This window comes from Oncorhynchus mykiss, chromosome 7, assembly GCF_013265735.2.
Source record: "Oncorhynchus mykiss isolate Arlee chromosome 7, USDA_OmykA_1.1, whole genome shotgun sequence".
NCBI lineage: Eukaryota > Metazoa > Chordata > Actinopteri > Salmoniformes > Salmonidae > Oncorhynchus > Oncorhynchus mykiss.
This window is the reverse complement of record NC_048571.1, coordinates 75,630,307-75,656,018: the sequence shown is the minus strand read 5'-3', so window position 1 is coordinate 75,656,018 and position 25,712 is coordinate 75,630,307. Positions and strand designations below refer to the sequence as shown.

The following is a 25,712-nucleotide window of genomic DNA, read 5'->3' as shown; positions in this document are numbered from 1 at the left end:
TTCACGCAGTCTCCTCTGAACAGTTGATGTTGAGATGTGTCTGTTACTTGAGCTCTGTGAAGCATTTATTTGGGCTGATATTTCTGAGGATGGAAACTCTATAATGAACTTATACTCTGCAGCAGAGATAACTCTCAGTCTTCCTCTCCTGTGGCGGTCCTCATGAGAGCCAGTTTCATCATAGCGCTTGGTGGTTTTTGTGACTGCACTTGAAGAAACTTTCAAAGTCCATTTTATACTACCTTCATGTCTTAAAGTAATGATGGACTGTCGTTTCTCTTTGGTTATTTGAGTTGTTGTTGCCATAATATGGACTTGGTCTTTTACCAAATAGGGCTATCTTCTGTATACCACCCCTACCTTGTCACAACACAACTGATTGTGTCAGTTGAATCAGAGAGGTGCGGGGGGCTGCCTTAATCAACATCCACGTCTTCGGCGCCCGGGGAACAGTGGGTTAAACTGCCTTACTCAGGGGCAGAACGACACTTTTTACCTTGTCAGCTTAGGGATTCGATCCAGAAACCTTTTTGGTTACTAGCCCAATGCTAACCACTAGGCTACCTGCTGCCTCATTGAAGGTGGCGATTAGCAAAGAACTCCAGACTACACTCCGACAACTGAAAAACAAAAGGCAAAACACAATAGTGTAACAGAGTTGGAAACCATATTCAACCATGGACCATAAAATTGATAAATACAACCATTCAAAGCTAGAATAATAATAATCACAGAACTCATCATACCTTATATTTTAAACTCCAGCTGTGCAGATTTATTCAAGACGTGTTACTGTAAATATGCTATCTTTTTGGCAACATTTTATTTTTATGGCAATGGGAAGTCCAACATGGTACAAAGGAAATCACCTTTTTCACTGTCTCCTTGATGTACAACTTCTTGTTTGACAGGTCATGACGAGGGTACATTTTAAAAACCTGAAACCCATCGTAAGAGAATAAGCAAACTAAGTAACGACAATGACTATATATTATTATTTTTTAAATTGTTAATCTATCAGGTTCTTAAGATGCACTGTATAGCCTAAATTGATCCATGAGGAAATGTGTGAGCGTTCAGTGTATGAACTCAATGAACTAAAAGATTAGAATGACTAACCTTCTTGAAAATGTCCTTCATTTCATCCTTCATTGTGACTTTCTCCAGGTCGACATGGGTCGGCACTCAGTTTCTTAACTGTTGTTTTCAGCTCCTCATTTGATGGCTTCCTGGTCATCATCTTAACCAAGGGTTCGTCATCTGAACTGTCATCTGTGATGATCCGATTCTGAAAGCAGCACTTAAACCAAAAGTGAGAGAAACAATGAAAAATACACAAGTTTTTTTTAAAGAGTTGTGTCAGTGCTGTAAAAAACACATACAGCACCCTGTGAAAGCATTTAATAGGCTACCTTGCAGTTAACATTGTTGTTTGTTCCGGACCTACACATCCTAAACTGCAATGTCTTAACTAAAAACTCACCCGTCTTCCTTTGCATCAAACACCTTATCTTTGCTCTCCTCATTGCTTCAATCTGTAATCCAACAGGGGCCAATTTAATATCTGGCACTAAGAAACCATCATTCACATGACATTCAAATAATCTCAAATTGATCTAGAGACTAATGACAACCTGCTATGCACAGCCATTAAGCCTAGACCTGGGACGATAAACCGAAAATGATTGACACCGATCGTACCGATCACTTTTCGTAGGCATTTTGATGATATTTATTACAATGAGTATTTTACACTAGAGAAATGTGAAGTTTGCAATGAAATAAGTTTGCTAACATGGTGATTGTTAATGGGACAATTGATGGCTACAACCATTAAACTAGTAGTAGTAGTAGAGAATAAAAACTGTGGTGTACATTAATGTTAAACTTATCATTCTATTTACCATTATCGCATCAGTTCAGGCAATTCATCGCGATATGGATTTATGTCCATATCACCTAGCTCTAATTTAGCCTATATCATCCAAATTAATTTAAACTAGCCTGCTTTTCATATTCGTTGTCCTCAAAATCTGTTGAGGTAAGGTCAGAGATCTCAGAAACATCCTCATCTGAACATGGGTGCCACATATTTCTGTGTACTACCTCGATCTTTGTGTGTGTGTTTGGCAATACTCTCCTCAGGGGAGAAATAGTCTGCAGGGAACAACGTGTGTTAGTATTCCAGTGAAGTTCTGCACATTACTGCATGTAAACATTAGGATGAGGTGAATATCTATGGGAATATTTACAGTATAGCTTAAATGCATAGATTAGGATACATTATAGCAGATTCAACATAGCCCTGCTTGTTCAAAGCTTTGCTCAGCCAATAAATTCAAAGTATTGAAAGACTCCAAGACCTGAAGAACTCCCATTCCAAATCAGTCAGGTGAAAAATGATTACATTTCCTCTTACCTTGGCTGAGGCTTGATTGATACCATAACCATCCTCATCGTTGGGAGTTATCACCATAGTCCAATCTCTTGTGCCTCAACCCAGCCCTCTTGGTTTGAGGACCTCTGCTATTTTGTTGTTCAGCTTCCAGTTCTCAGTCTCTCCCCTCCTCAGTACTCTGATGTGACCTGCTCGGAGTTCTACTGGATTTACTTGTTTGTTTGACTGTTGGACAAGAAACATAGCAGAGAGGGGCACTTTTGCTTAATTTGACTGTAGAGAAATTAAATATAATGGGGGTGTACATTGATGGCATCGGTGGGATTTTTAAGGTGAGTATTTCAGCCTAATAACTTGCGAGTTGAAATGGCTGAAAGCATGATTCACATGCCTACATATATTTCATGATAATGAGCCACTCTATATCATTAACGTATTTCTCAGTCAGGCGTTATGAACTAAAATGTCTGATAATTACCTGCAGGAGATGCAGTTTCACCCTGAGGGAGAAGTAGCAGGGCTGGTTGGGGGTTCTCCGCGGCATCGGGGGTTGTGCTACGAGGAGGCGGTGTCTTGCTGTCTCTTTTCCTTGCCGACTCCAGTTTCATCTCCCTCTCATACTCTTCCTCAGTAATAACCCTAGCTTTCAGTGGGGTCTTCATCTTACTTGGTCTTGGGGCCGTCTTCTTTTGATTATCTATCTCTGTGAAGACCTCAGCCAATTCTGCATTATTCAGTCCTGCTGCCCCCAGGGGGTGGGACATGTACTTGCTGGGAGTTACTGCTGATGGTGGCGCTGATGGAGTCGCAGTCCTTTGGGGCTGTTGCTTTTTGGATGTCAAGGGAACTATTTTACTCCAATCTATGGCACTGGGATTAAAGGGGAAGATCCCAGCTTTTCTGAACCCACTGACTACAATCTTCCGCTCTTTGCATTGCTGGTACGGCTGACGGAGAACCATGGGAAAGTCCATATTGGAAATGACTACGGAGTTTAAGTGGCAAAGGTCTCCAGCCACCTTGAAAAACCCAGTCTTCAAAGCAGAGAAGTAGGTCAAATCCAGGGGCTTCAGAATGTGAGAGCTGTTTGGAGGAAGAACTAGGAGCACAACGTTTTATTTTCTTGCTGCCTCAATCACCTCCGGATCCAGGTGACTTTTGTTTCCATTAAACACCAGCAGCAGGGGGCATGTTTTCACAGCATACTTGATGAAATTATTCCCAAACCACCCCCTGAAGAGTTCATTGTCAATGTATCCTGATGGCAATGTGCCATAGAGAGCATTAGCTGTACCTTCCTTGGTGTAAGGTCCTCCTGGGAATCTCTTTCCAAAAATTATGAAAGGGGGGGACATCTTCACCAGCTGCATTAAAGCAAGCCAGTATTGACACACGTGTACCAAGTGCCTGGATGCAATTCTTTTTCCAGCCCTTTGGTGCAAGGACCTTTCATTTAGATGCATCCATCTGGAACCCTGTCTCAGCACAGTTATACATCTGACAATGTTTATCCTTCAACCCATGTTGCTCCAGCGTCTTCTCCAGGAGCTCAAAGTATTCAGTCATATCAGGTTTTGTAGCCTGGTTGGCTCTGCATCTATTAAGGACGTCGTCTACCTTCTGCATGCTCTGGGGTTTTGCCTCCGTCTAAAAAACAACCACTATGTTTGGCCTAATGGCGTGACGTTATCTCCTGAGTTTCTTCTACCTCCTAATGGCAGTGCCGTCTGGCCTTGGTCGGGAGGAACCTTTCCACTTTTTCTGTCACTTGTGGTGGACCTTGGTACTATAAACATTACATATGCCATTACGGATTGATATGCCCTTTTTGCATGCCCCTATAGCCTTCTCCGTGTTTTCATTACTCCAAACTTTTTCCTGACGGTGTTTTATTTTGGTTTGTAATTGAATATACCATGTGGTCTCTGCAAGGACATGCAAACAATATAAATACAAATGATCAAGTCAAGGTTAGTCACATTCGCAACTCAAAGTTGGCTAGTTAGCTACATAATTTTCAAAATCTCTTAATATAATGTCATAGTTTAGCCCTAACAGCTAATTATTTTTTTAATCACTGGTTAATTTATCAAATATCATTACAAAGACATGATAAGCATGGCATCGTATCTAGCTAGCTAACTAAGTTATATTACCAAAATGCATGCCAGCCAGGTCACGTTAGATAACGTTAGCAAGCTAGCGAACGTTAGGTAGCTTGCGCCAAATGGACCAATTATACTTGCTCTTTTCCAATCCACTTAATTATTGAATGAAACATGTGATTCGGTTTCTTCTGGTACGTCATATTTATTATTTTCATTTCTTACCATATAATCTGAATCAATTTTCCACGTGCTGCTCCGGTAGCAAAGATTGTACTGGTTAGCGTTTACCAGACACTGTTCACATAGCTAGCCACTAAGATATGCGTCGATTTGGTGATTTCATTTAAACTCGCAAGGTGAGAGGAATATTACTTTATGACCAATGGAATTTTCTCATTGTGAAACGTCGTCCAACTGGTGCCCCGGGCGAGCTAAAGCAACCGACTGTTTTGTTTCTCAATCACTGCCACCTTCAATACAAAAAAAAATGCGCAAAGTTCTGCTTAAATAAATCAAAGTAATGATAATATGATCACTAACACAGCCTATATGACTAATGGGTTGTTATGTAATCCATTGATTTATATAAAATTACTTTTTATAACTAACCTCAATTTATTCTACCCTTAACCTGCTGTCACTGCAAGACGTATTGCAAATTATATTCATTTGAATGGGACTAATAGGAAGTGGAATGGCTGTCCTAGAAGGGCTGTGTTACGGAAGCATACTTAAAACAAAAACAACTATTGAAACGTTGAAGTAGAGATGGCGCCAGATCACCATTGACAATAAACTCACATGATGATACAAACTCAAGCAGTACTACCCCCCCCCCCCCCCTTTTTTTTAAACACTTTTTTTTCACCTGTCTTTAACCAGGTAGGCCAGTTGAAAACAAGTTCTCATTTACAACTGCGACCTGGCCAATATAAAGCAAAGCAGTGCGACAAAAACAACACAGTTACACATGGGATAAACAAACGTACAGTCAATAACACAATATACAAATCTATATACAGTGTGTGCAAATGTAGTAAGATTAGGGAGGTAAGGCAATAAATAGGCCACAGTGGCAAAATAATAAAAATTTAGCATCAACACTGGAGTGATGGATGTGCAGATGATGATGTGCAAGTAGAGATACTGGGGTGCAAAAGAGCAAAAATAAATAACAATATGGGGATGAGGTAGTTGGGTGGGCTATTTACAGATGGGCTGTGTAGAGGTGCAAGCTGCTCTGACAGCTGATGCTTAAAGTTAGTGAGGGAGATATAAGTCTTGAGGATTTTAGACCATCTTGATCAAGAGCTCACAAGCAGAGATCTCCTCTAACCCTCACAAATAGTTAATGAAATACAGTATAATAAGGTAGTCTTTCCAGAATCTAGCTCACTTTTTCACAAAGCATCTCCAACCATTCCAGCTCCAAAGCCTCAGGTAGTCAGTCCCCTTCCAGTCAACAGTGAGAAAAGCATTAGACAATAGCATCACCACGTGGTGAGAAAGGAGAATTGCGACAACTCAGTTTCCTAGCTTCTGCTTCTTCCAGCGGAAATTCATGTACCAAACAATATAGGAACTCTTCTTTCAACTATCCATTCCGTATCAAAGGACCTAAAGGTAACTACAAACATTGTGCCTAGTTATGCTAGCTCAATGAGCGGGAATAGAGCACCCAAAGTCTGAGAGAAAGATTGAATATCCTCAGAATTACAAAAAAGACACTCAGTTGGGAAGGGCTACGGGGTCTATGAACAAACACCCAGTTGTCCTGGGCGGTAGATTTGCATGACTATTGTGAAATTGCTGGATTTGAGCACCCAACCACTTTTGTCATACTCCAGCCAAAGGCTAGCTCATTCCCCAGGCATCTCCAACCATTCCAGGCTCAAAACACTCAGCTTCTAATATTGAGATGGGCGAGGAGCGAACAGTGCCATTAATTCATACATAGTGGGTTTCATTAATACCTTCTGGTAGATTTTGTGTGTGTGTGAGAACTAACTCGTCAACACGGCTTCTGTTTGCAGCGAACATGTTGCCAGAGTAACAATTTCAGTTTAATGAACGTTCCAAAATGTACAATTTTTAAAGGATTACTGTGGATTTTTAGCGACAATATTCAAACTGAAAACGACGACGCTATTCCTATAATATAGTCAAAGTCTGCATGGACACTTGATTATTTTTTGCGGACGTTTAGACCTGCTCCTACGATGTCTGGGTATTTATATCCCCACTTTCCATGAGCAGGAGTGTCACCTCAAAAATAGCCATGAAACTCTCCGAATAGGAATGGGAAAGCGTGTGTAAGACAAAACAGCGCTCTCGGTTGAGGAATGCACCTAGTCAACAAGGACCCTATTTTGGCTCAAACATTGATATGAACAACTCAAACATTGGCAATGGCATACAAGAGAGCAATGTGCATTGGTGACATTGCAGTATCTGTGGGTTGGAGAAATGTAACGTGTAGACAACATTGCCCATCATAAACATGAATATTATACAACATATAAAGACAAATGGATCGCTGTTTTTACATGTGTATGTCTACCCATGCCACTGTTTTTTCTTTAGATCAGGGATATTCAAGTCCTACCCTGGAAGTCCAGAGTACGGTTGCTTTTTTTTGCTCTTCTACCTGATAATTAATTGCACCCACCTGGTGTCCCAGGTCTAAATCAGTCCCTGATAAGAGGGAAGAATGGGGGGGAAAGCAGTGCAACTGACATTGAGGTCCAGGTACTATATACGCTACATGACCAAACGTATGTGGACATTCATCAAAAATGTCATTAGAAAATCATGGGCATTCATATGGACTTGGTCCCCTCTTTGCTGCTATGACAGCCTCCACTCTTCTGGGAAGGCTTTCTATTAGATGTTGGAATATTGCTGCGGGGGCTTCCATTTAGCCACAAGAACATTAGTGAGGTCGGGCACTGATGTTAGGCGATTAGGCCTGGTTCACAATCGGCGTTCCAATTCATCCCAAAGGTGTTTGACGGGGTTGAGGTCAGGGCTCTTTGCAGGCCAGTAAAGTTCTTCCACACCGATCTCGACAAACCATTTCTGTATGGACCTTGCTTTGTGCACTGGGGCATTGTCATGCGGAAACAGAAAAAAGCCTTCCTCAAATTGTTGCCAAAAAGTTGGAAGCACAGAATCATCTAGAATGTAAATGTATGTTGTAGCGTTAAGATTCTTAACTGGAACTAAGGGGACCATGAACATCAGCCCCAGACCATTATTCCTCCTCCACCAAACTTTACAGTTGCTACTATGCATTGGCGGAGGTAGCGTTATCCTAGCATCCGCCAAACCCAGATTTGTCCGCCGGACTGCCAGATGGTGAAGTGTGTCCAATGGCGGTGAGCTTTACACCACTCCAGCCAACGCTTTGCATTGTGCATGGTGATCTTAGGCTTGTGTGCAGCTGCTCGGCCACAGAAACCCATTTCATCAAGCTCCTGAAAAACAGTTCTGGTGCTGACGTTGCTTCCAGAGGCAGTTTGGAACTTGGTTGTAAGTGTTGCAACCAAGGACAGACTATCTTTACGAGCTACGTGCTTCAGGAATTCTCTAAGTTAGCCACCGATTCAATTTCCACCAGGTAATAACTCCATTGGAAATTATACTGTATTTCTTATCAACATCAATGAATGAGGTCAAAGCATCCAACAAAGTCCTGTGTCATGCTAAATCAGGTTGACATGGTTAAATACTGCCAACAGCTACGGAGTCATACATTGCCCAAAAGTCCAAAAGACAGTGAGGAACAATCATTAGCAAACTCCAGTAACCACCATGCCATGTGATACTGTGATTAAAATGACAATTGTCCACATACACTATCAGATTCAACTAATCAGGGTGTTGTTAAGTTAGATGAAGTATGGTAGGGCTGGGCTGGAACAAAAACGATTGCACATACATCTAGCCTCGAGGAACTGACTTTGAAACCACTGATTAGAAGTTCACTCTGAACCGTTTGTGATTGTGTTTGTTATATCTCACATGACACCAGGGGCGCCACTTTGGTTTTAGAAGTGGGGTGGCAATTGTAATAGTATTTTTTAAATGTATATATATTTTTCAGTTGGATGTACAGCCTACACGGCCGCTCGGAGGTGTCCGCATGGTCCTAAAGCGCACCGCTACCTAGTTTTGTATCACATTCAAATGATAAAAATGGGGGAGGGGACAAAAATGCAATTTCAGAATGTGGGGGGGGGGCATGCCCACCCCGTCACCAGTGAAAGTTGCGGTCCTGCATGACACTATCCATAAACATGTCCCGTAAATTGCTATTGGTTGTGTCACAGACAGAGCATTCTCCATAGACTAGGTGGACGTTGCTACATTATGGTTTAAGACTGGGGGTCCTGGCTAGAATCACTGGTTTTGTTTACATGTTGATGGGTCACAAGACAACTCCAAAAAGCATTAGGCGAGATACTCACAGCACAATAAATTGAGAAGTGCTATAACTACCTAGATAGTACAGAATCATGGTCAATCTATTCATATCCCATTCAAGTCCCCCAAAATGATTGTCTCCTGAGGTAATATTGTAGTAATATTAGAATTTGCCATTTAGCCAATGCTTTTATCCAAAGCCACTTACAGTAATACATCCATACATCTTCCGATGGGTTGCCCCAGTGTGATTCAAATGCACAACCCTGACATTGCAAATGCCATGCTCAACCAATTAAGCAACTGAAGGGTTAAACGTTTCGCGAATTGCAGAGATGTCAACAAGTCCCTCACGTACCTCAGCCAGCTGCAGGATTTCAACGGGGACATCGTGAACCACTACTTTTGTGGATCCATCAGGTTCTGGAACGCATCTCTTTCCCTTGTGACGCTGGGTACTGTGAACGCATCCCATAGATACGGTAGTACGCTTCTCTAGTTTTTTATGTCAGTTATCCGGTTATCCCAAGGACCTGCTCTCCTTCCTTATATTTATTTTCAAAGGGACCCACTCTCGTTTCTTCACTCCTTCACAGTGAATCTGGGTTCTGCCTTTGCTTCTTTGGCACTCTTATCTTAGCCCCCCCCCCAAACCCTTCGACTGCTCACTCTAATCTGCCAGGACTGGACCCCTCAGCCTCCACTCAGTTCTTCTCTCCTCTCTCTGGCTGTCCCATCTCTCCCTTTCTCCCTCTGTCACTAGCTGTTCTCCCTTCCTTTCCAGCCTGCACAAACCTTCCTCTCTCTCATCTCCTGTTACACCTCTCTGACTGCCCTCTCTCTCCCCTTTCAACCTTTAAAGAAACACCCTTCTCTTGCTCTCTGTCACTCCCCATCTCTTTTTACAATGTTCTCTCTAGCTGTTCCCCCTCTCCTGTCAGCCTGCTGCACAGACCCTCCCCTCTACAGGGAGAGGGGCAGCTGTTTTGGTCAAGCTGACATCAGGCCCTTCCCCATTTCTTGGTGTATGTTCAGCCTCTCTCTTTCTCTCCTCTCATATGGGAGCGATTAGATAGCGCCGCTCACTACGACACCCTGCACGGACTCCGCAACTTTGCACTTGAAGGGAGCAGACAGTGAAACGGTTCCTTCCTACCATTTTTCATCTCTTCCTTCTCTATGTCATGTGGGAACGACAAGAGAGAGTGCTTCACACACTCAAATAACCTGTCCACCCACCCGGAACCTGAAACTCTACTTGTGGAGAGAACACACACAGGACATCAGCACTGTAGTTCTCTCCATTTCTCACCCCTTCACCCTCTATGTTTTCCCTAAAAATCTCTCTCAACTGAAAACAATGAAAGACTCTGTTCCTTTAGAACTGTATATGTCAAGGGGATGTTGTGGTAGTAAAAGTAGCAAGGCTGGAGAGGGTCTGCTCCTGTCCTGAAGGAGTCACATGTGGAGCTGGACCTCCTCGGAGAGCCAGCTGGTATTCCGGCCCAACCACCAGGAATAACACTCCACAGCAAAGAACAGGGGGTGGGGAACACAATCACAGTTACACCCCTCCCCCCCAACAATGAATTCCCATCCAAAATCCTATTTTCTCTGACCCTAAAATAGCCTTTTTACAATTAAGGACCGGCAAAATGTCCTCAATTCTCTGGATTTTAGGTGGTTTACTATTCTTGTGAGGACTTCTAGTACTCAAGTAAATTAAAATGTGTACACAAACACCTGTCAGTATTCCTGAGGCAAATCATCAAGAAGCTGATGACTGTTTTAGCAGAGGAGTCCAGGACCCTCATGTCCCTGTCGAGACAGGCGTGAGGGAGGTGACGGGTGGCACAGCAGGACCCTCACCACTTGCCATCATGAGTTCTGTACACAGCGGGGGTTGAAGAGTGATCACCACCAGAGAAACAAACTGACATCCATGTTCAGGTCAGGACCACACCTGGGGTCTCTTCATTGAGGTGAAATGTTCACAACGGTGTGGATTGAAATAGAGCAGACACTTCCATATTCTGCATGACAATCATATCTGTTCAACATAATTCATTAATTAATTTCTATCTGAAGGTTTAACTGCGGCACAATGCAAACTGACATCTAATTATTGCTGATTAATGGCCGTCCTTGTCAAGGAACTGCATAAATACAAATTCATATAATGGGCTCTATGGAATAACATTACATATACAGATGAAGGAAGATTAGCCAAATACATTTAAACTCAGTTTTTCACAATTCCCAACATTTAATCCTAGTAATAATTCCCTGTCTTTGGTTAGTTAGGATCACCACTTTATTTTAAGAAGGTGAAATGTCAGAATAATAGTAGAGAGAATGATTTATTTGAGCCTTAATTTCTTTCATCACATTCCCAGTGGGTCAGCAACCTTTCGGTTACTGGCCCAACATTCTAACCACGACTACCTGCTGCACCACAGGTAGTCTAACATGATGCAGCCACCACTATGCTTGAAGTTATGGAAAGGGGTACTCCGTAATGTGTTGTATTGGATTTGCCCCAAACATAACTGTGTTCAGGACAAAAAGTGAATTGCTTTATCACATTTATTGCAGTATTTAGTGACTTGTTGCAAACAGGTTTCGGAATATTTGTATATTCTACAATGTTGCTGATCCATCCATCCATTACACTGTTTTAAAGTCACCATTGGCCTCATGGTGAAATCCCTGAGCGGTTATCTTCCTCTCCAGCAACTGAGTTAGGAAGGGCACCTGTAGTTTTGTAGCAACCGGGCTCCTGAGTGGCGCAGCGGTCTAAGACACTGCATCTCAGTGCTATAGGCGTCACTACAGACACCCTGGCTCAAACCCAGGCTGTATCACAACCGGCCATGATTGGGAGTCCCATAGGGCAGCGCATAATTGTCCCAGTGTCGTCCGGGTTTGGCCGGTGTAGGCTGTCATTGTTAATAAGAATTTGTTCTTAACCGACTTGCCTGGTTAAAAAAATATATATACACCATCCAAAGCGTAATTAATAACTTAACTTCAAGCTCAAAGGGACATTCAATGTCTGCTTTTCTATTACATTTTTACCAATCTATAATAAGTGCCATTCTTTGCAAGGCATTGGAAAACCATGGTCTTTGTGGTTGAAATCCACTGCTCGCCTGATGGACCATAAAGATAATTGTCAGTGGGGTACAGAGATCAGGTAGTCTTTCAAAAATCATGTTATATACTATTATTGCACAAAGGGAGTCCTTAAGTCAATTTGTGACTTAAGCACATTTTTACTCCTGAATTTATTTAGGCTTGCCATAACAACAGGGTTGAAAACTTGACTCAAGACATTTCAGCTTTTAATAAATATTTCCACTTTGACATTAAGGTATTGTGTGTAGGCCAGTGGCAAAAGAAAATCTTATTTTAATACATTTTAAATTCAGGCTGTAACAAGACAAAATGTGGAAAAAGTCAAGGGGTGTGAATACTTTCTGAAGTCACTGTACATTTGGTTTGATCCTTGACATCCACCAGATACTCACAAGCCCAATTTATCAATTACTTTGAAATGTTAAAAATGGCATCTCAAAGTAATCCTTACATCCTCTTTAGAGCGGCTCAAATGTTTTCCCAAAAGCAGATATTTTCACAGAACGAAGTCTGAATCACCAACAGCTGGCTGAAATATATAGTTGATGGCTTTTTAATGTCACTGTTGTGCCAGTCAGCGAGTGTTGAGAAATGTATACATCTGCACTGTGATGGGGGATAATGGTGATGAGATTAAGTTGAGATGAGTCTGTGGGGAGGCATTATTACCGTTGGCTGCCAACAGTAACAAAGACCCACCTAAAGGCCTCTGTTGAAATGCTGTACAAGTAACTTATGTCTGGATTACATTGATATGGTATTTCTTGTATATTGCTTAATTCTTGTGTATTTTGATTCCTTGCGTTATTTAAATTATATATTTTTTTAACTCTTCATTGTTAGTAATAACCTTTACGATAAAGTCTACACCGGTTGTATACGGTGCATTTGAAAACTAAAATTTGATGTCCCCTGTAGAACAAGTGCTGTACAAGAAACGTCAGGTTTTGAAGTTACTCATCAAAACTATCAAAATATTCATTTACATTTTTTCCAATTAATTGGGAATTGGGATGCAGTTTGACACCCCATATCAAATCTGGTATAATCAAAACCTCATAGCTTAAATGAAAACAATTAATCTCACTTGTCACATATGCCCAATAAAATGGTGACTTAACTGTGAAACGCTTGATTACGAGCCCTTCCAAACAATACAGTTAAATAATAGAATGAAAAATAGTACCACAAATGGAATACAATACATAAGAATTGAGCTATATACAGGGTGTACCAGATCAATGTTCAGGTGTACGAGGTTTTTGAGGTAGTTATGTACATGAAGGCAGGGTAAAGGGACTAGGAATCAGGATAGATCATAATATGAGTAAAATAGTGTGTTGGTGTTGTGTGTGTATGTGAGGGGTTTTTGCATTAGTGTCAGTGCAGTGTGTGAGTATATCATGTGTGTTTACAGTGCCTTGCGAAAGTATTCGGCCCCCTTGAACTTTGCGACCTTTTGCCACATTTCAGGCTTCAAACATAAAGATATAAAACTGTATTTTTTGTGAAGAATCAACAACAAGTGGGACACAATCATGAAGTGGAATGACATTTATTGGATATTTCAAACTTTTTTAACAAATCAAAAACTGAAAAATTGGGCGTGCAAAATTAGAAGAAGACTGATCAGAGATGCAGCCAAGAGGCCCAAGATCACTCTGGATGAACTGCAGAGATCTACAGCTGAGGTGGGAGACTGTCCATAGGACAACAATCAGTCGTATATTGCACAAATCTGGCCTTTATGGAAGAGTGGCAAGAAGAAAGCCATTTCTTAAAGATATCCATAAAAAGTGTAGTTTAAAGTTTGCCACAAGCCACCTGGGAGACACACCAAACATGTGGAAGAAGGTGCTCTGGTCAGATGAAACCAAAATTGAACTTTTTGGCAACAATGCAAAACGTTATGTTTGGCGTAAAAGCAACACAGCTCATCACCCTGAACACACCAAACCCACTGTCAAACATGGTGGTGGCAGCATCATGGTTTGGGCCTGCTTTTCTTCAGCACTGACAGGGAAGATGGTTAAAATTGATGGGAAGATGGATGGAGCCAAATACAGGACCATTCTGGAAGAATGCATATATATGCATACATATAAACATATCCAGGTGTTAGAATGGCCAAGTCAAAGTCCAGACCTGAATCCAATCGAGAATCTGTGGAAAGAACTGAAAACTGCTGTTCACAAATGCTCTCCATCCAACCTCACTGAGCTCGAGCTGTTTTGCAAGGAGGAATGGGAAAAAATGTCAGTCTCTCGATGTGCAAAACTGATAGAGACATACCCCAAGCGACTTACAGCTGTAATCGCAGCAAAAGGTGGAGCTACAAAGTATTAACTTAAGGGGGCTGAATAATTTTGCACGCCCAATTTTTCAGTTTTTGATTTGTTAAAAAAGTTTGAAATATCCAATAAATGTCGTTCCACTTCATGATTGTGTCCCACTTGTTGATTCTTCACAAAAAAATACAGTTGGAGCCTGAGATCCAAGAGCCGATGCTCCGGTACCGTTTGCCGCACTGTAGTCTATGGCTTGGGTGGCTGGAGTCTTTGGCAATTTTTCTGGCCTTCCTCCGACACTGCCTGATATGGGGGTCCTGGATGGCAGGGAGCTTGGCCCCAGTGATGCACTGGGCTGTCAGCACTTCTGTAGTGCTTTGCGGTCAAGGGTGGTGCATTTGCCATACCAAGCGGCGATTCAAGATGCTCATGGTGCAGTTGTAGAACTTTGAGGATCCAAAAGGCCCATGCCAAATCTTTTCAGCCTCCTGAAAGGGAAGAGGCGCTCTCGTGGCCTTTTCGTGACTGTGTGGTCCATGTTAAGCCCTTAGTGATGTCAACGCCAAGAAACTTGAACCTCTCCTCCTGCTCCACTACAGCCCTGTCGATGTGGATGGGGGCATGCTCTCCCCTCTCAAAAATGTAGTCCACAATCAGCTCATTGTTCTTACTAACATTGAGGGAGAGCTTGTTGTCCTGGCACGACACTGCCATGTCTCTGACCTCCTCCCTTAAGGCTCCCATCGACATCGGTGTTCAGGCCTAACACCACGCCAGCAAACTTGGTGTTGGAGTTGTGGGTGAATAGGGAGTACAGGAGAGGACTATGCACACACCCCGGAGGGGCCCACATGGTGGTTGTGCTGTGGGCTACCCTTATCACCTGGCGCAACAGCCCGTCAGTGGGGATCTGATAGGTTGTCTCTGAATATATTGATAATTATTACACTGCTGTTACTCTGTCATATATGCATAGTCACTTTAATAACTCTACCTACATGTACATATTACCTCAACTAACCTGTGCCCCCGCACATTGACTCTGTCCCGGTACCCCAAATATAGCTTTGCTACTGTTATTTTACTGCTGCTATTTAATTATTTGTTACATATTTTTTACTTTCTTAACTGCATTGTTGGTTAAGGGCTTGTAAGTAAGCATTTCACTGTTGTATTCAGCATGTGACAAATAAAATCTGATTAAACATAATAATTTCCAAGCTACTTCCCAAAACACTGTCAAACACCTTCCCAGTACATCTCAATAGATCAGTAGCACTGCTAGCTGGCTAAAGTTCTGTCCTACACTAGTAGTACCAGCTTCAGACATTTCTCAAAGGTAGACTTTCTTTGGGTGCGTTCTTTTGCAGAGGATGTCTGGTTATTAGTTGTGTGGGCAGAGCTGGCACTCGATTTGCAATTTAGTAGTCTGGTGGTAAATGCCAATTGCTCTACTCAACAGACCAGCTAGAACGAGTAAAAAAATAATTCAATGCTTGTGGTAGAGAACTTCGGATCATTAAGAAACATTAGAACCGCCACAAAACAATGCCTCCTTTATTGATCAGATTTGTTTAGTTAGTGACGACATTCACCTCCCCGTGCTCTACAGTACTCAATTACAACGGCAAACTCTGCCTTCACTTACGTAGGTTCAGTGTCCGCCAGCGGGGCAAACCCCCCCCATTGAGAACGATGTCATTATGAGTATTGGCTGGACCAATCGGCGAGAATATATACTTTTATCCTACTTAGCCAGCTGTCAGGTAAATAAAACACTGCCCTTTTAACTGCACATGAGATTTAATAGGTCAGGCTGACAAGCAAGCATCCAGTAACCAATGTCATCCTTTTCCACTGGGGAAAAGGATGGAGCCCAACGCATACCATCACAAATGTAAACAATATTTGTTTTTACCCCACTTTTTTATTTATTACAATTAATTCAATATTCCATATTTTCTTGTCAACTATTCCTTTCCCTTTCCATTTAAAACAAGTCAGTATATGACTATTCTTTTTAGAAACTGAAAAGTCCTGAAAAGGGGAGGGAGGGTTACGAGTAAGGAAAGTAGGTAGGAGTGACGACCTCCCAGGTGCCTCTACACCAGGTGAGGAGACTTTCATATTTAATGTGAGATTCTTTCATTGACTGGATCTTCTTTTCACTCCCCCGCTCTCGCTTTATTCTATGCTGTCCTCCGCGTCGTCTCCTTGCTCGCTGTCCATTAGCAAAGCGGCGTATTTACTGGCTGAGCTGAATTTCTGAAACAAAAAAAACAGATCAGGAGAGATCCTAACATTGCTCATTTGGTCCCACATTACAATACATGTCCTTAGTTATGTATTTTCAAGGTACAGTGCTACTACAGGTAACGGGTCAAACACTTAAATACTATGTCACAATTTGCACCTAAACTGCACATTGTATTATGAAAAATAAATCAGATTTAAGTGAGACGTATTTGCGCCATTACATTCCTGTTAGCTTGCACAATTCATGCCATTCTCCTTTTACCTATCATCAACAAGCTGTTTTCACCCACAGAACTGTTACTGACTGGATGTTTTTTGTTTGTAGCACCATTCTCCATCAACTCTAGCCAAAGTAGTGCGCAAAAAGGCTAGAAGACAGGCCATTCCTGACATATAGGCACCGACAATCATACCACGCTCAGTCGATTGTTTTGCCCAGTTCATACGAACAGTAACTGAATGAGTTGATGCCTGTCTACCTTCTTTATATAGCAAGCCACGGCCAGACTCCACAGTTGTAAAGTTGGCTGACGTCCTTTGGGTGGTAGATCATTCTTGATACACAGTGAAACTGGAGAGCGTGAAAAACCCAGCAGTGTTGCAGTTCTTGACACAATCCGGTGCGCCTGTCACCTGCCATACCCTGTTCAAAGGCACTTAAATATTTTCTTGCCCATTCCCCCTCAATGGCACACGTACACAATCTGTGTCTCAATTGTCTCAAGGCCTAAAAATCCTTGATCTACACCGATTGAAGTAGATTTAAGTGACATTAATAAAAAGGGATCACAGCTTTCACCTGGTCAGTCTCACGGAAAGAGCAGATGTTCATAATGATTAATACACTCAGACATATATATACATACACACACACAGCACCAGTCAAAAGTTGACACCTACTCATTCAAGGTTCCTTTACCATGTCCTACATTGTAGAATGGTGAACACATCAAAACTATGGAATCATGTAGTAACCAAAAAGTGTTAAACAAATCAAAATATGTTATGAGATTCTTCAAAGTAGCCACCCTTTGCCTTGATGACAGCTTTGCACACTCTTGGCATTCTCTCAACCAGCTTCATGAGGAATGCTTATCCAACAGTCTTGAAGGACTTCCCACATATGCTGACCGCTTGTTGGCTGCTTTTCCTTCACTCTGCGGTCTAACTCATCCCAAACCATCTCAATTGGGTTGAGGTCGGGTGATTGTGGAGGTCAGGTACTGATGCAGCACTCCATCACACTCCTTGGTCAAATAGCCCTTACACAGCCTGGAGGTGTGTTGGGTCATTGTCCTGTGGAAAAACAAATGACAGTCCCACTAAGTGCACACCAGGTGGGATGGCATATCGCTGCAGAATACTGTGGTAACCATGCTGGTTAAGTGTGCATTGAATTATGAATAAAATCACTGAGCGTCACCAACAAAGCACCCCCACACTTCCTCCTCCATGCTTCACAGTCAACCACATGTGGGGGATCATCCGTTTACCTACTCTGCGTATCAAAAAGATACAGCGGTTTGAACAAAAAAATCTCAAATTTGATCTACTCAGACCATAGACTTCCACCGGTCTAATTTACATTTCTCGTGTTTCTTGGCCCACGCAAGTCTTCTTATTGGAGTGAGTTCTTTGCTGCAATTCGACCATGAAGGCCTGATTCACAGTCTCCTCTGAACAGTAAATGTTGAGATGGTGTCTGCTACTTGAACTGCTACTGTGAAGCATTTATTTGGGCTGCAATCAGAGGTGCAGTTACTCATGAGAGCCAGATTCAGAGGGCTTGATGGTCTTTGAGATTGCACTTGAAGAAACTTTCAAAAGTTCTTGAAGTTAAAATAAATTTTGGGAAAAAAAGGACAACTCAGCTCCATCATTCATTGAATCAGATGGCAATATCAGTTGGTTTTGTGATGAATAAGCTAACTACTTTATTTTTTCATTGGCAAGATTGGCACATTTAGGCATGACATGCCAAAAACAAACACTAACACATCCAAGTTTATCTGACCAAATTATGAAAGACAAGCATTATAATGTTGAATTCTGTAAAGTGAATATGGAAGAGGTGAAAAAAGTATTGTATCAACATGACAAGCCACCGGGGTCTGACAACTTGGAAAAGTTAGTTTCAGAGTGGGTGGCAAGGAATAAGTTAGTCCTAAATATTTCTAAAACTAAAAGCATTATATTTGGGACAAACCATTCACTAAACCCTAAATCTCAACTAAATCTTGTAATAAATCATGCGGAAATTGAAGTTGAGATGACTAAACTGCTTGAAGTAACCCTGGATTGTAAACTGTCATGGTCAAAACATTGAGTCAAGAGTAGCTAAGATAGGGAGAAGTCTGTCTATAATAAAGCGCTGCTATGCCTTCTTAATTAACAACACTATCAACAATGCAGGTCCTACAGGCCCTAGTTTTGTCGCAGCTGGACTACTGTTAAGTCGTGTGGTCAGTTGCCACAAGAAAGGACTTTGGAAAATTGCAATTGGCTCAGAACAGGGCAGCATGGCTGGCCTTTGATGTAGAGCTAATATGAATAATATGCATGTCAATCTCTCCTGGCCAAAGGTAGAGGAGAGATTGACTTCATCACTACTTTTAATTATGAGAGGTATTGACATGTTGAATGCACCGAGCTGTCTGTTTGAACTACTGGCACAAAGCTCAGAAACCCATGCATACCCCACAAGACGTCTCTCCCCAAGTCCAGAACAAACTATGGGAGGCGAACTCTATTCCACATCAAGTAACTGATGAAAGCAGTAAAATAAATTAAAATAAACACCTTATGGAACAGCAGGGACTGCAAAGCAACAAACATAGGCACAGACACATGCATACACAAACGATAACATATGCACTATACACAGATTATGTACTGTAGATATGTAGTAGTGGTGGAGTAAGGACCTGAGGGGACACAGTCTGTTGTGAAATCTGTGAATGTATTTTAATGGTGATCCTAAATAAATACAACTGATTGGCTCAACAACTTTTAACAAGGCACACTTGTTAATTGACATGCAATCCAGGTGACTGCCTCATGAAGCTGGTTGAGAGAATGCCAAAGTGCAAAGCCGTCAAGGCAAAGGGTGGCTACTTTGAAGAATCTCAAATATAAAACTGATTTTGATTTGGTTAACACTTTTTGGATACTAAATGATTCCATAGTTTTATTCACAATGAAGAAAATAAAAATAAAAACCCTAGAATGAGTAGGTGTCAACTTTTGACTGGTACTGTATTTACACATTTTAATAGGACAATGTAAAGTCCATTATTCATCTGAAGAGTAGGAATTAGGCTGTGTGAGAAGGTTTCAATCCTAAGCAATCTGCATACTTCAAACAATGTGTACAATAGACCATCATAGCTACTGTAGTTGGTCAAAGCTGTGTGATGGAAAACCTTGGTGGAGCATGCATTGTGGTGCTCATGTGAATTTACTTTATTTTCCTGCTTCAGACCAATGCCTGCTTCACACTTATACATTTTTAGTTTCCATTGTTTTTACACCGGAAAGTGATTAATTTCCACATGCAAAAGGTGTCTTCAAAAATGTAACTTGCACTTCAAAGTGTAAATTGTCTCAATTTAATGTCCAGAACCCGGTTTCGCAAAAGCATCTTCATGCTAAATTCACCGTTAGGACCTTCGTAGGCACCTTGTTAAATCTCAGAGCCATTTCTCAAAACCATTTTAACTAAAGTAGCACTTAGACCACCAATTTACCTCAGAGCACTCGTAGAACAGCTAACTGGGTCGTTCAATGATTTTTTTTGCCCTTCCGTGTCACTTCATACATGCTCTCCCCGATAAACAAAGATTCAAGATTGTCTCTGACCACCGATATCTTCAGAACGAAATTGACTACAATACCAAGTTGCTAATGTCTTTGCAATTGTTATAAAACAAGCAAAGGATAAAAATATGCTTCAAATGAAAACTGAGATAACTGCATTATAGACAAATTCAATTGGCTAAATAGCCTATATTATTCAATCATAATGAAATAATTTTCATGTTCAATCAGTTGAGTTCCATTTTGCTAATTGTAGGCTGTAATTTTTGCCTCAATTCCATGGTATAGGACTATCATGAGCGCAACGTGACAAATATTTGATTTAGTGCATAGCCTAAGCATTACAATAACACCCTGACTACACCACTCGCATTGCAAAATAAATTTAGCAACCTATATTATTCAATTATTGCACCCACACTGCTCGCGAGCATCTGCATTGCCAAGGGCTAAAATAGAAGTCAGTTCTATTTGTGACGCAGGTCGCGCTGCAAGTCCTGCCTCTCCCATCTTCTCATTGGTTAAAAGAAGCAGATACCCACGTGCCATCTCATTGGTTATACCCACGTGGGTGATTGAAAGGAACTGTTGTCGGTCATCGTGGTAATACTATGAAAGTTTAGATGCCACTCACCATAAAAGTTCAAAGAAGAAAAATCCTTGAAGGAGGAGAGATGACTAGAAACGAGTCGGTTGACCGTTTCATGTGTGGATTAATTGTTGGAGTAGAGGACCTTGTGCATTTCAGGTAAAATAACTATGTTTAAATCCCAGGACAAATTAGCTAGCAACAGCAAGCTAGCTAGCTAAATTGCCATACATGTTTAATGCTTTTTGACCTGCCCACAAATTAATGTAATAGGTTGAGTGTTTGTTTTGATATTTTAACCCGCTTGTCGTGATCGTGTTTGGTGTGGGGGGACAAAATAAATGTATGCACGATGGCGCATGTGCGCAGCCGGTTTGGGTTTTGTGTGAGCCACCTCAATATTTGCAGCCATAGATCAGTCGTAGTATCTAATTTTAAGGTAAGATTTGAACGGAGAACGCTGATCCGAGAGCAGCACAACCTTTCTTTCGATCCTATCAGTATCGACACATGCTCTAACGACACACTTAATGAAAGTTCTCCCTACATCGTGTTTTGGGAAAGATGAGTTCTACGTTATACGTTATATTAACGATGCATCATAAAAAACTCAAGTTCCATCGCTATCAGGAAACTTGGCCCTGGCTATTACTTCAGACATGGCTATATGCATTCATGCAAAACATGGGAGTCTATCTTTAAAGAGGGGTGAATATCAACAGCTGCTTTACCTTTAGTACATACCAGTTCCTGTAAGTGACTTAATCATTTGGCTGAGTGCAATTGGAAAGTCTCGTTTACTTGTTGATGGCTACTTCCCACTAAGGGGACCTACACCAAGGTCATTTGCCTGTCTTTTTTGGGTCTATTTTTGGTGCGGTCCGGCCTCGATTTCCCTAATAACACACCACTTCGATACAAGGACATTTTTGCAACGGGTTAGAGAGCATTTTTGGCAACTCTTTCCCTAACCTTAAACAAATTATCCTAACGTGCTGGGTAAGTATAACATTTAGAGGTAGAGGTAATCAAACTTCTCTATGGGGACCCCAGGCCGTTCCATGTAATTGATCTATTCCAGAGCTAGCACTCCTGAGTCAACTAATTATCAACCTCTTGAATAACTATCAGAGCTAAAGCAAAATTGTGAAACGTCTGGGGTTCCCCGATGAGAGGTTTGAAAACCACTGCAGTAGAGCAAAAAAAAAAGTATTAGTATTTCAATAGTATAATAGTAAATATTAATTCAGAACCAAAAATATACCTGATTTCAACATCCGGAAAATAAGCTTTAACGTCAGGAAAATATATTTGAAACATTGTCTAAAATATATCTGGAAAAATGGTCTTAAAAAGTCATTCGTACTGGTTCAGATTTCTGGGGACACACTGAACTGTAACTTGACATGGTTGATTGGACTCCCGAGTGGCTAGAAGAGTCACCACAGACCCTAGTTCGATTCCAGGCTGTATCACAACTAGCCGTGATTGGGGTCCCATAGGGCGGCGACACAATTGGCCCAATGTTGTCCGGGTTAGGGTTTGGCCATCATAAATAATAATTTGTTCTTAACTGACATGCCCAGTTAAATAAATTGGTTAATACCTTTTGAATCAAAGTTAGTGCTAAGAAAATTGCATGGAAAGAGCATGTACTGAATGAACGAATCATAAGTTAAGCTCTGGAATTTGTCCTGGATGCTAGAGCAGCAACGTGTCGGTCTCGTGTGTTGATCTAACTAATTAAATAACTAGCATGTGTACACTCACAGCAATCCACAGCCAATGGGCTACTTGTATGTGCATTGGCTGGGTTTAGATTCAACATAGCTAACAATTTCTTAGCAAGACGATTCGTTTTAAAATCAGCTAGTTTGTGTTGGTATAGGCTTATCTTGGTTGAGGAAATGAAGGCTCGCTAGCAGTGTTTCTGATGAACCTGAAAATCTGGCTGCACATGTAGGCATCTAGCCAGTTTGACTATCATGCTGGAGTAACTAGATGAGCATGCCAATTGAAGTTTGCAGCATGGCGGTTTATCAAAGTTTGGTGTTGACAACGCACTTTGCTTAGCTAGCTATGCTTTATGGAATGTAGCTACTGAATTTGAAGTCAACATTGGTACAGTCTTGTTGGCTTACAGTTACTGGCTGTAATAGCAGCAAAGGACATTTGCCATCTTGTTTGTGCTCTGATTTACAGTGCCTTTCGGAAAGAATTCAGACCCCTTGACTTTTTTGTTATGTTACAGCCTTATTCTAAAATCGATTTTTTTAAATATATAAACACACACACATACACTCACATATTCCGTCTACACTTAATACTCCATTATTACAAAGTGAAAAGATTTAGTAATTTTGCCAAATTTATAAAAAAAAACGAAATACCCTTATTTACATTTAGTATTCAGACCTTGCGCTATGAGACTCGAAATTGAGTTCAGATGCATCCTGTTACCATTTCTCATCCTTGAGATCTTTCCACAACTTATTTGGAGTCCACCTGTGGTAAATTCAATTGATTGGACATGGATTTGGAAAGGCACACACACCTGTCTATAAAAGATCCCACAGTTGACAGTGCATGTCAGAGCAAAAACCAAGCCATGAGTTCGATGGAATTGTCCGTAGAGCACGGAGACAGGATTGTGTTGAGGCACAGATCTGGGGAAGGGTACCAACACATTTTTGCAGCATTGAAGGTCCAAGAACACAATGGCCTCCATTCTTAAATGGAAGTTTGGAACCACCAATACTCTTCCTAGAGCTGGCCGCTTGGCCAAACTGAGCAAATCGGGGAACAAGGGCCATGGTCAGGGAGGTGACCATGAACCCGATGGTCATTCTGACAGAGCTCTAGAGTTCCTCTGTGGAGATGGTTGTCCTTCTGGAAGGTTCTCCCATCTCCGCGGCACTCCACTAATCAGGAATTTCTGGTAGAGTGGCCAGACGGAAGAAACTCTTCAGTAAAAGGCACGACAGCCCACTTGGAGTTTGCCAAAAGGCACCTAAATACTTTCTGACAACGAGAAACAAGATTATCTGCTCTGATGAAACCAAGATTGAACTCTGGCCTGAATGCCAAGCGTCAAATCTGGAGGAAACCTGGCACCATCCCTACGGTGAAGCATGGTGGCAGCATCATGCTGTGGGGATATTATTCAGCGGCAGGGACTAGGAGACTAGCCAGGATTGAGGTAAAGATAAACGGAGAAAAGTACAAAGATCCGTCATAAAAAATCTGTTCCGGATGTTCAAGGTTTTGGATATTTTTTTTTTTATATAACCCAACCCTGATCTGTACTTCTCCACAACTTTGTCCCTGACCTGTTTGGAAAACTCCTTGGTGTTGCAGACCCTGGGGCCTTTCAGAACAGAGAGAGAGATATATATATATACACACATATACACGGCGATCATGTGACACTTGAGGTCCACCTGTGTGTAATCTAACTAATTATGTGACTTCTGAAGGTAAATTGGTTGCACCAGATCTTATTTAGGGGCTTCATAGCAAAGGGGGTGAATACATATGCACACACCACTTTACCTTTTTGTTATTTGTAAACTTTCTTTTTATTTTTTTTATTTTTTTTACTTCTTGGTGACGGGGCAGTATTTTCACATCCGGATGAAATGCATGCCCAAATTCAACTGCCTGCTACTCACTCCCAGAGGATAAGATATGCATATTATTAGTAGATTTGGATAGAAAACACTGAAGTTTCTAAAACCGTTTGAGTCATGTCTGAGTATAACAGAACTTATTTAGCAGGAGAAAAAGTATTTTGAAGTCACTCTTTTCAATGGGTTTTCATTGGGAATCCTGATTTCTAAGGGACCTTCTTGCAGTTCCTATCGCTTCCACTGGATGTCAGTCTTTAGAAATTGGTTGAGGTTATTCCTTTGTGTAATGAAGAAGTACAATCATCTTGACGTGTACTGTTAGAGGCGCGTGACCAGAAAGCTATCTTCAGTTTGTTTTCTTCCTGTATTGAACAAAGATCATCCAGTCTTCAATTTTTAAACGTAAAAAAAATACCTAAAGTTGTATTACAAAAGTAGTTTGAAATGTTTTGGCAAAGTTTACAGGTAACTTTTGAGATATTTTGTAGTCACGTTAAGCAAGTTGGAACCAGTGTTTTTCTGGATCAAACCGGCCAAATAAATTGACATTTTCGATATATATATATCAACGGAATTAATCGAACAAAAGGACCATTTGTGATGTTTATGGGACATATTAGAGTGCCAACAAAAGAAGCTCGTCAAAGGTAAGGTACGAATTATATTTTTATTTCTGCGTTTTGTGTCGTGCCTGCAGGGTTGAAATATGGTTTCTCTTTGTTTACGGAGGTGCTATCCTCAGATAAGAGCATTGTTTGCTTTCGTCGAAAAGCCTTTTTGAAATCTGACATGTTGGCTGGATTCACAACAAGTAACTTTAATTTGCTATCTTGAATGTGTGATTTAATGAAAGTAAGATTTTTACAGTAATTTATTTGAATTTGGACCTGTGCATTTTCCCTGGCTTTTGGCCAGGTGGCACGCTAGCGTCCCATATATCCCAGAGAGGTTAAACAAGTAATTTTTTTCATTTCACCAATTTGGACTGTTGTGTATGTCCATTACATATAATCCAAATTAAAAATCCATTTAAATTACAGGTTGTAATGCAACAAAATGGGAAAA

At 41.2% G+C, this 25,712-nt stretch overlaps 1 protein-coding gene and 1 long non-coding RNA gene across 10 annotated transcripts in view; both read right to left on the bottom strand.

Moving 5' to 3' along the window:
- Positions 1-256: 256 nt before the first annotated feature.
- Positions 257-5,275, bottom strand: LOC110528495. 2 transcript variants are annotated; one of them, XR_002474265.2, is made up of 7 exons: positions 4,729-5,273; positions 2,877-4,323; positions 2,420-2,623; positions 1,484-1,535; positions 1,120-1,300; positions 870-938; positions 257-620 (listed from the first exon to the last, which is right to left on the bottom strand). It is a non-coding gene; the product is annotated as an uncharacterized LOC110528495 (long non-coding RNA). The 2 variants fall into 2 exon arrangements; XR_005052671.1 differs by lacking the exon at positions 1,484-1,535 and having other exon boundaries at positions 4,729-5,275.
- Positions 5,276-15,896: 10,621 nt separating this feature from the next.
- Positions 15,897-25,712, bottom strand: part of LOC110528493 (eukaryotic translation initiation factor 4B) — a 50,277-nt gene continuing 40,461 nt past the window's right edge. For all 8 annotated transcript variants that reach the window (XM_036984071.1, XM_036984070.1, XM_036984069.1 and 5 more), the window contains one exon: positions 15,897-16,622. In XM_036984071.1, coding sequence (XP_036839966.1) covers positions 16,542-16,622 — 81 coding nt within the window. In that variant the 3' untranslated portion in view covers positions 15,897-16,541. The remainder of the gene's footprint in view (positions 16,623-25,712) is intronic.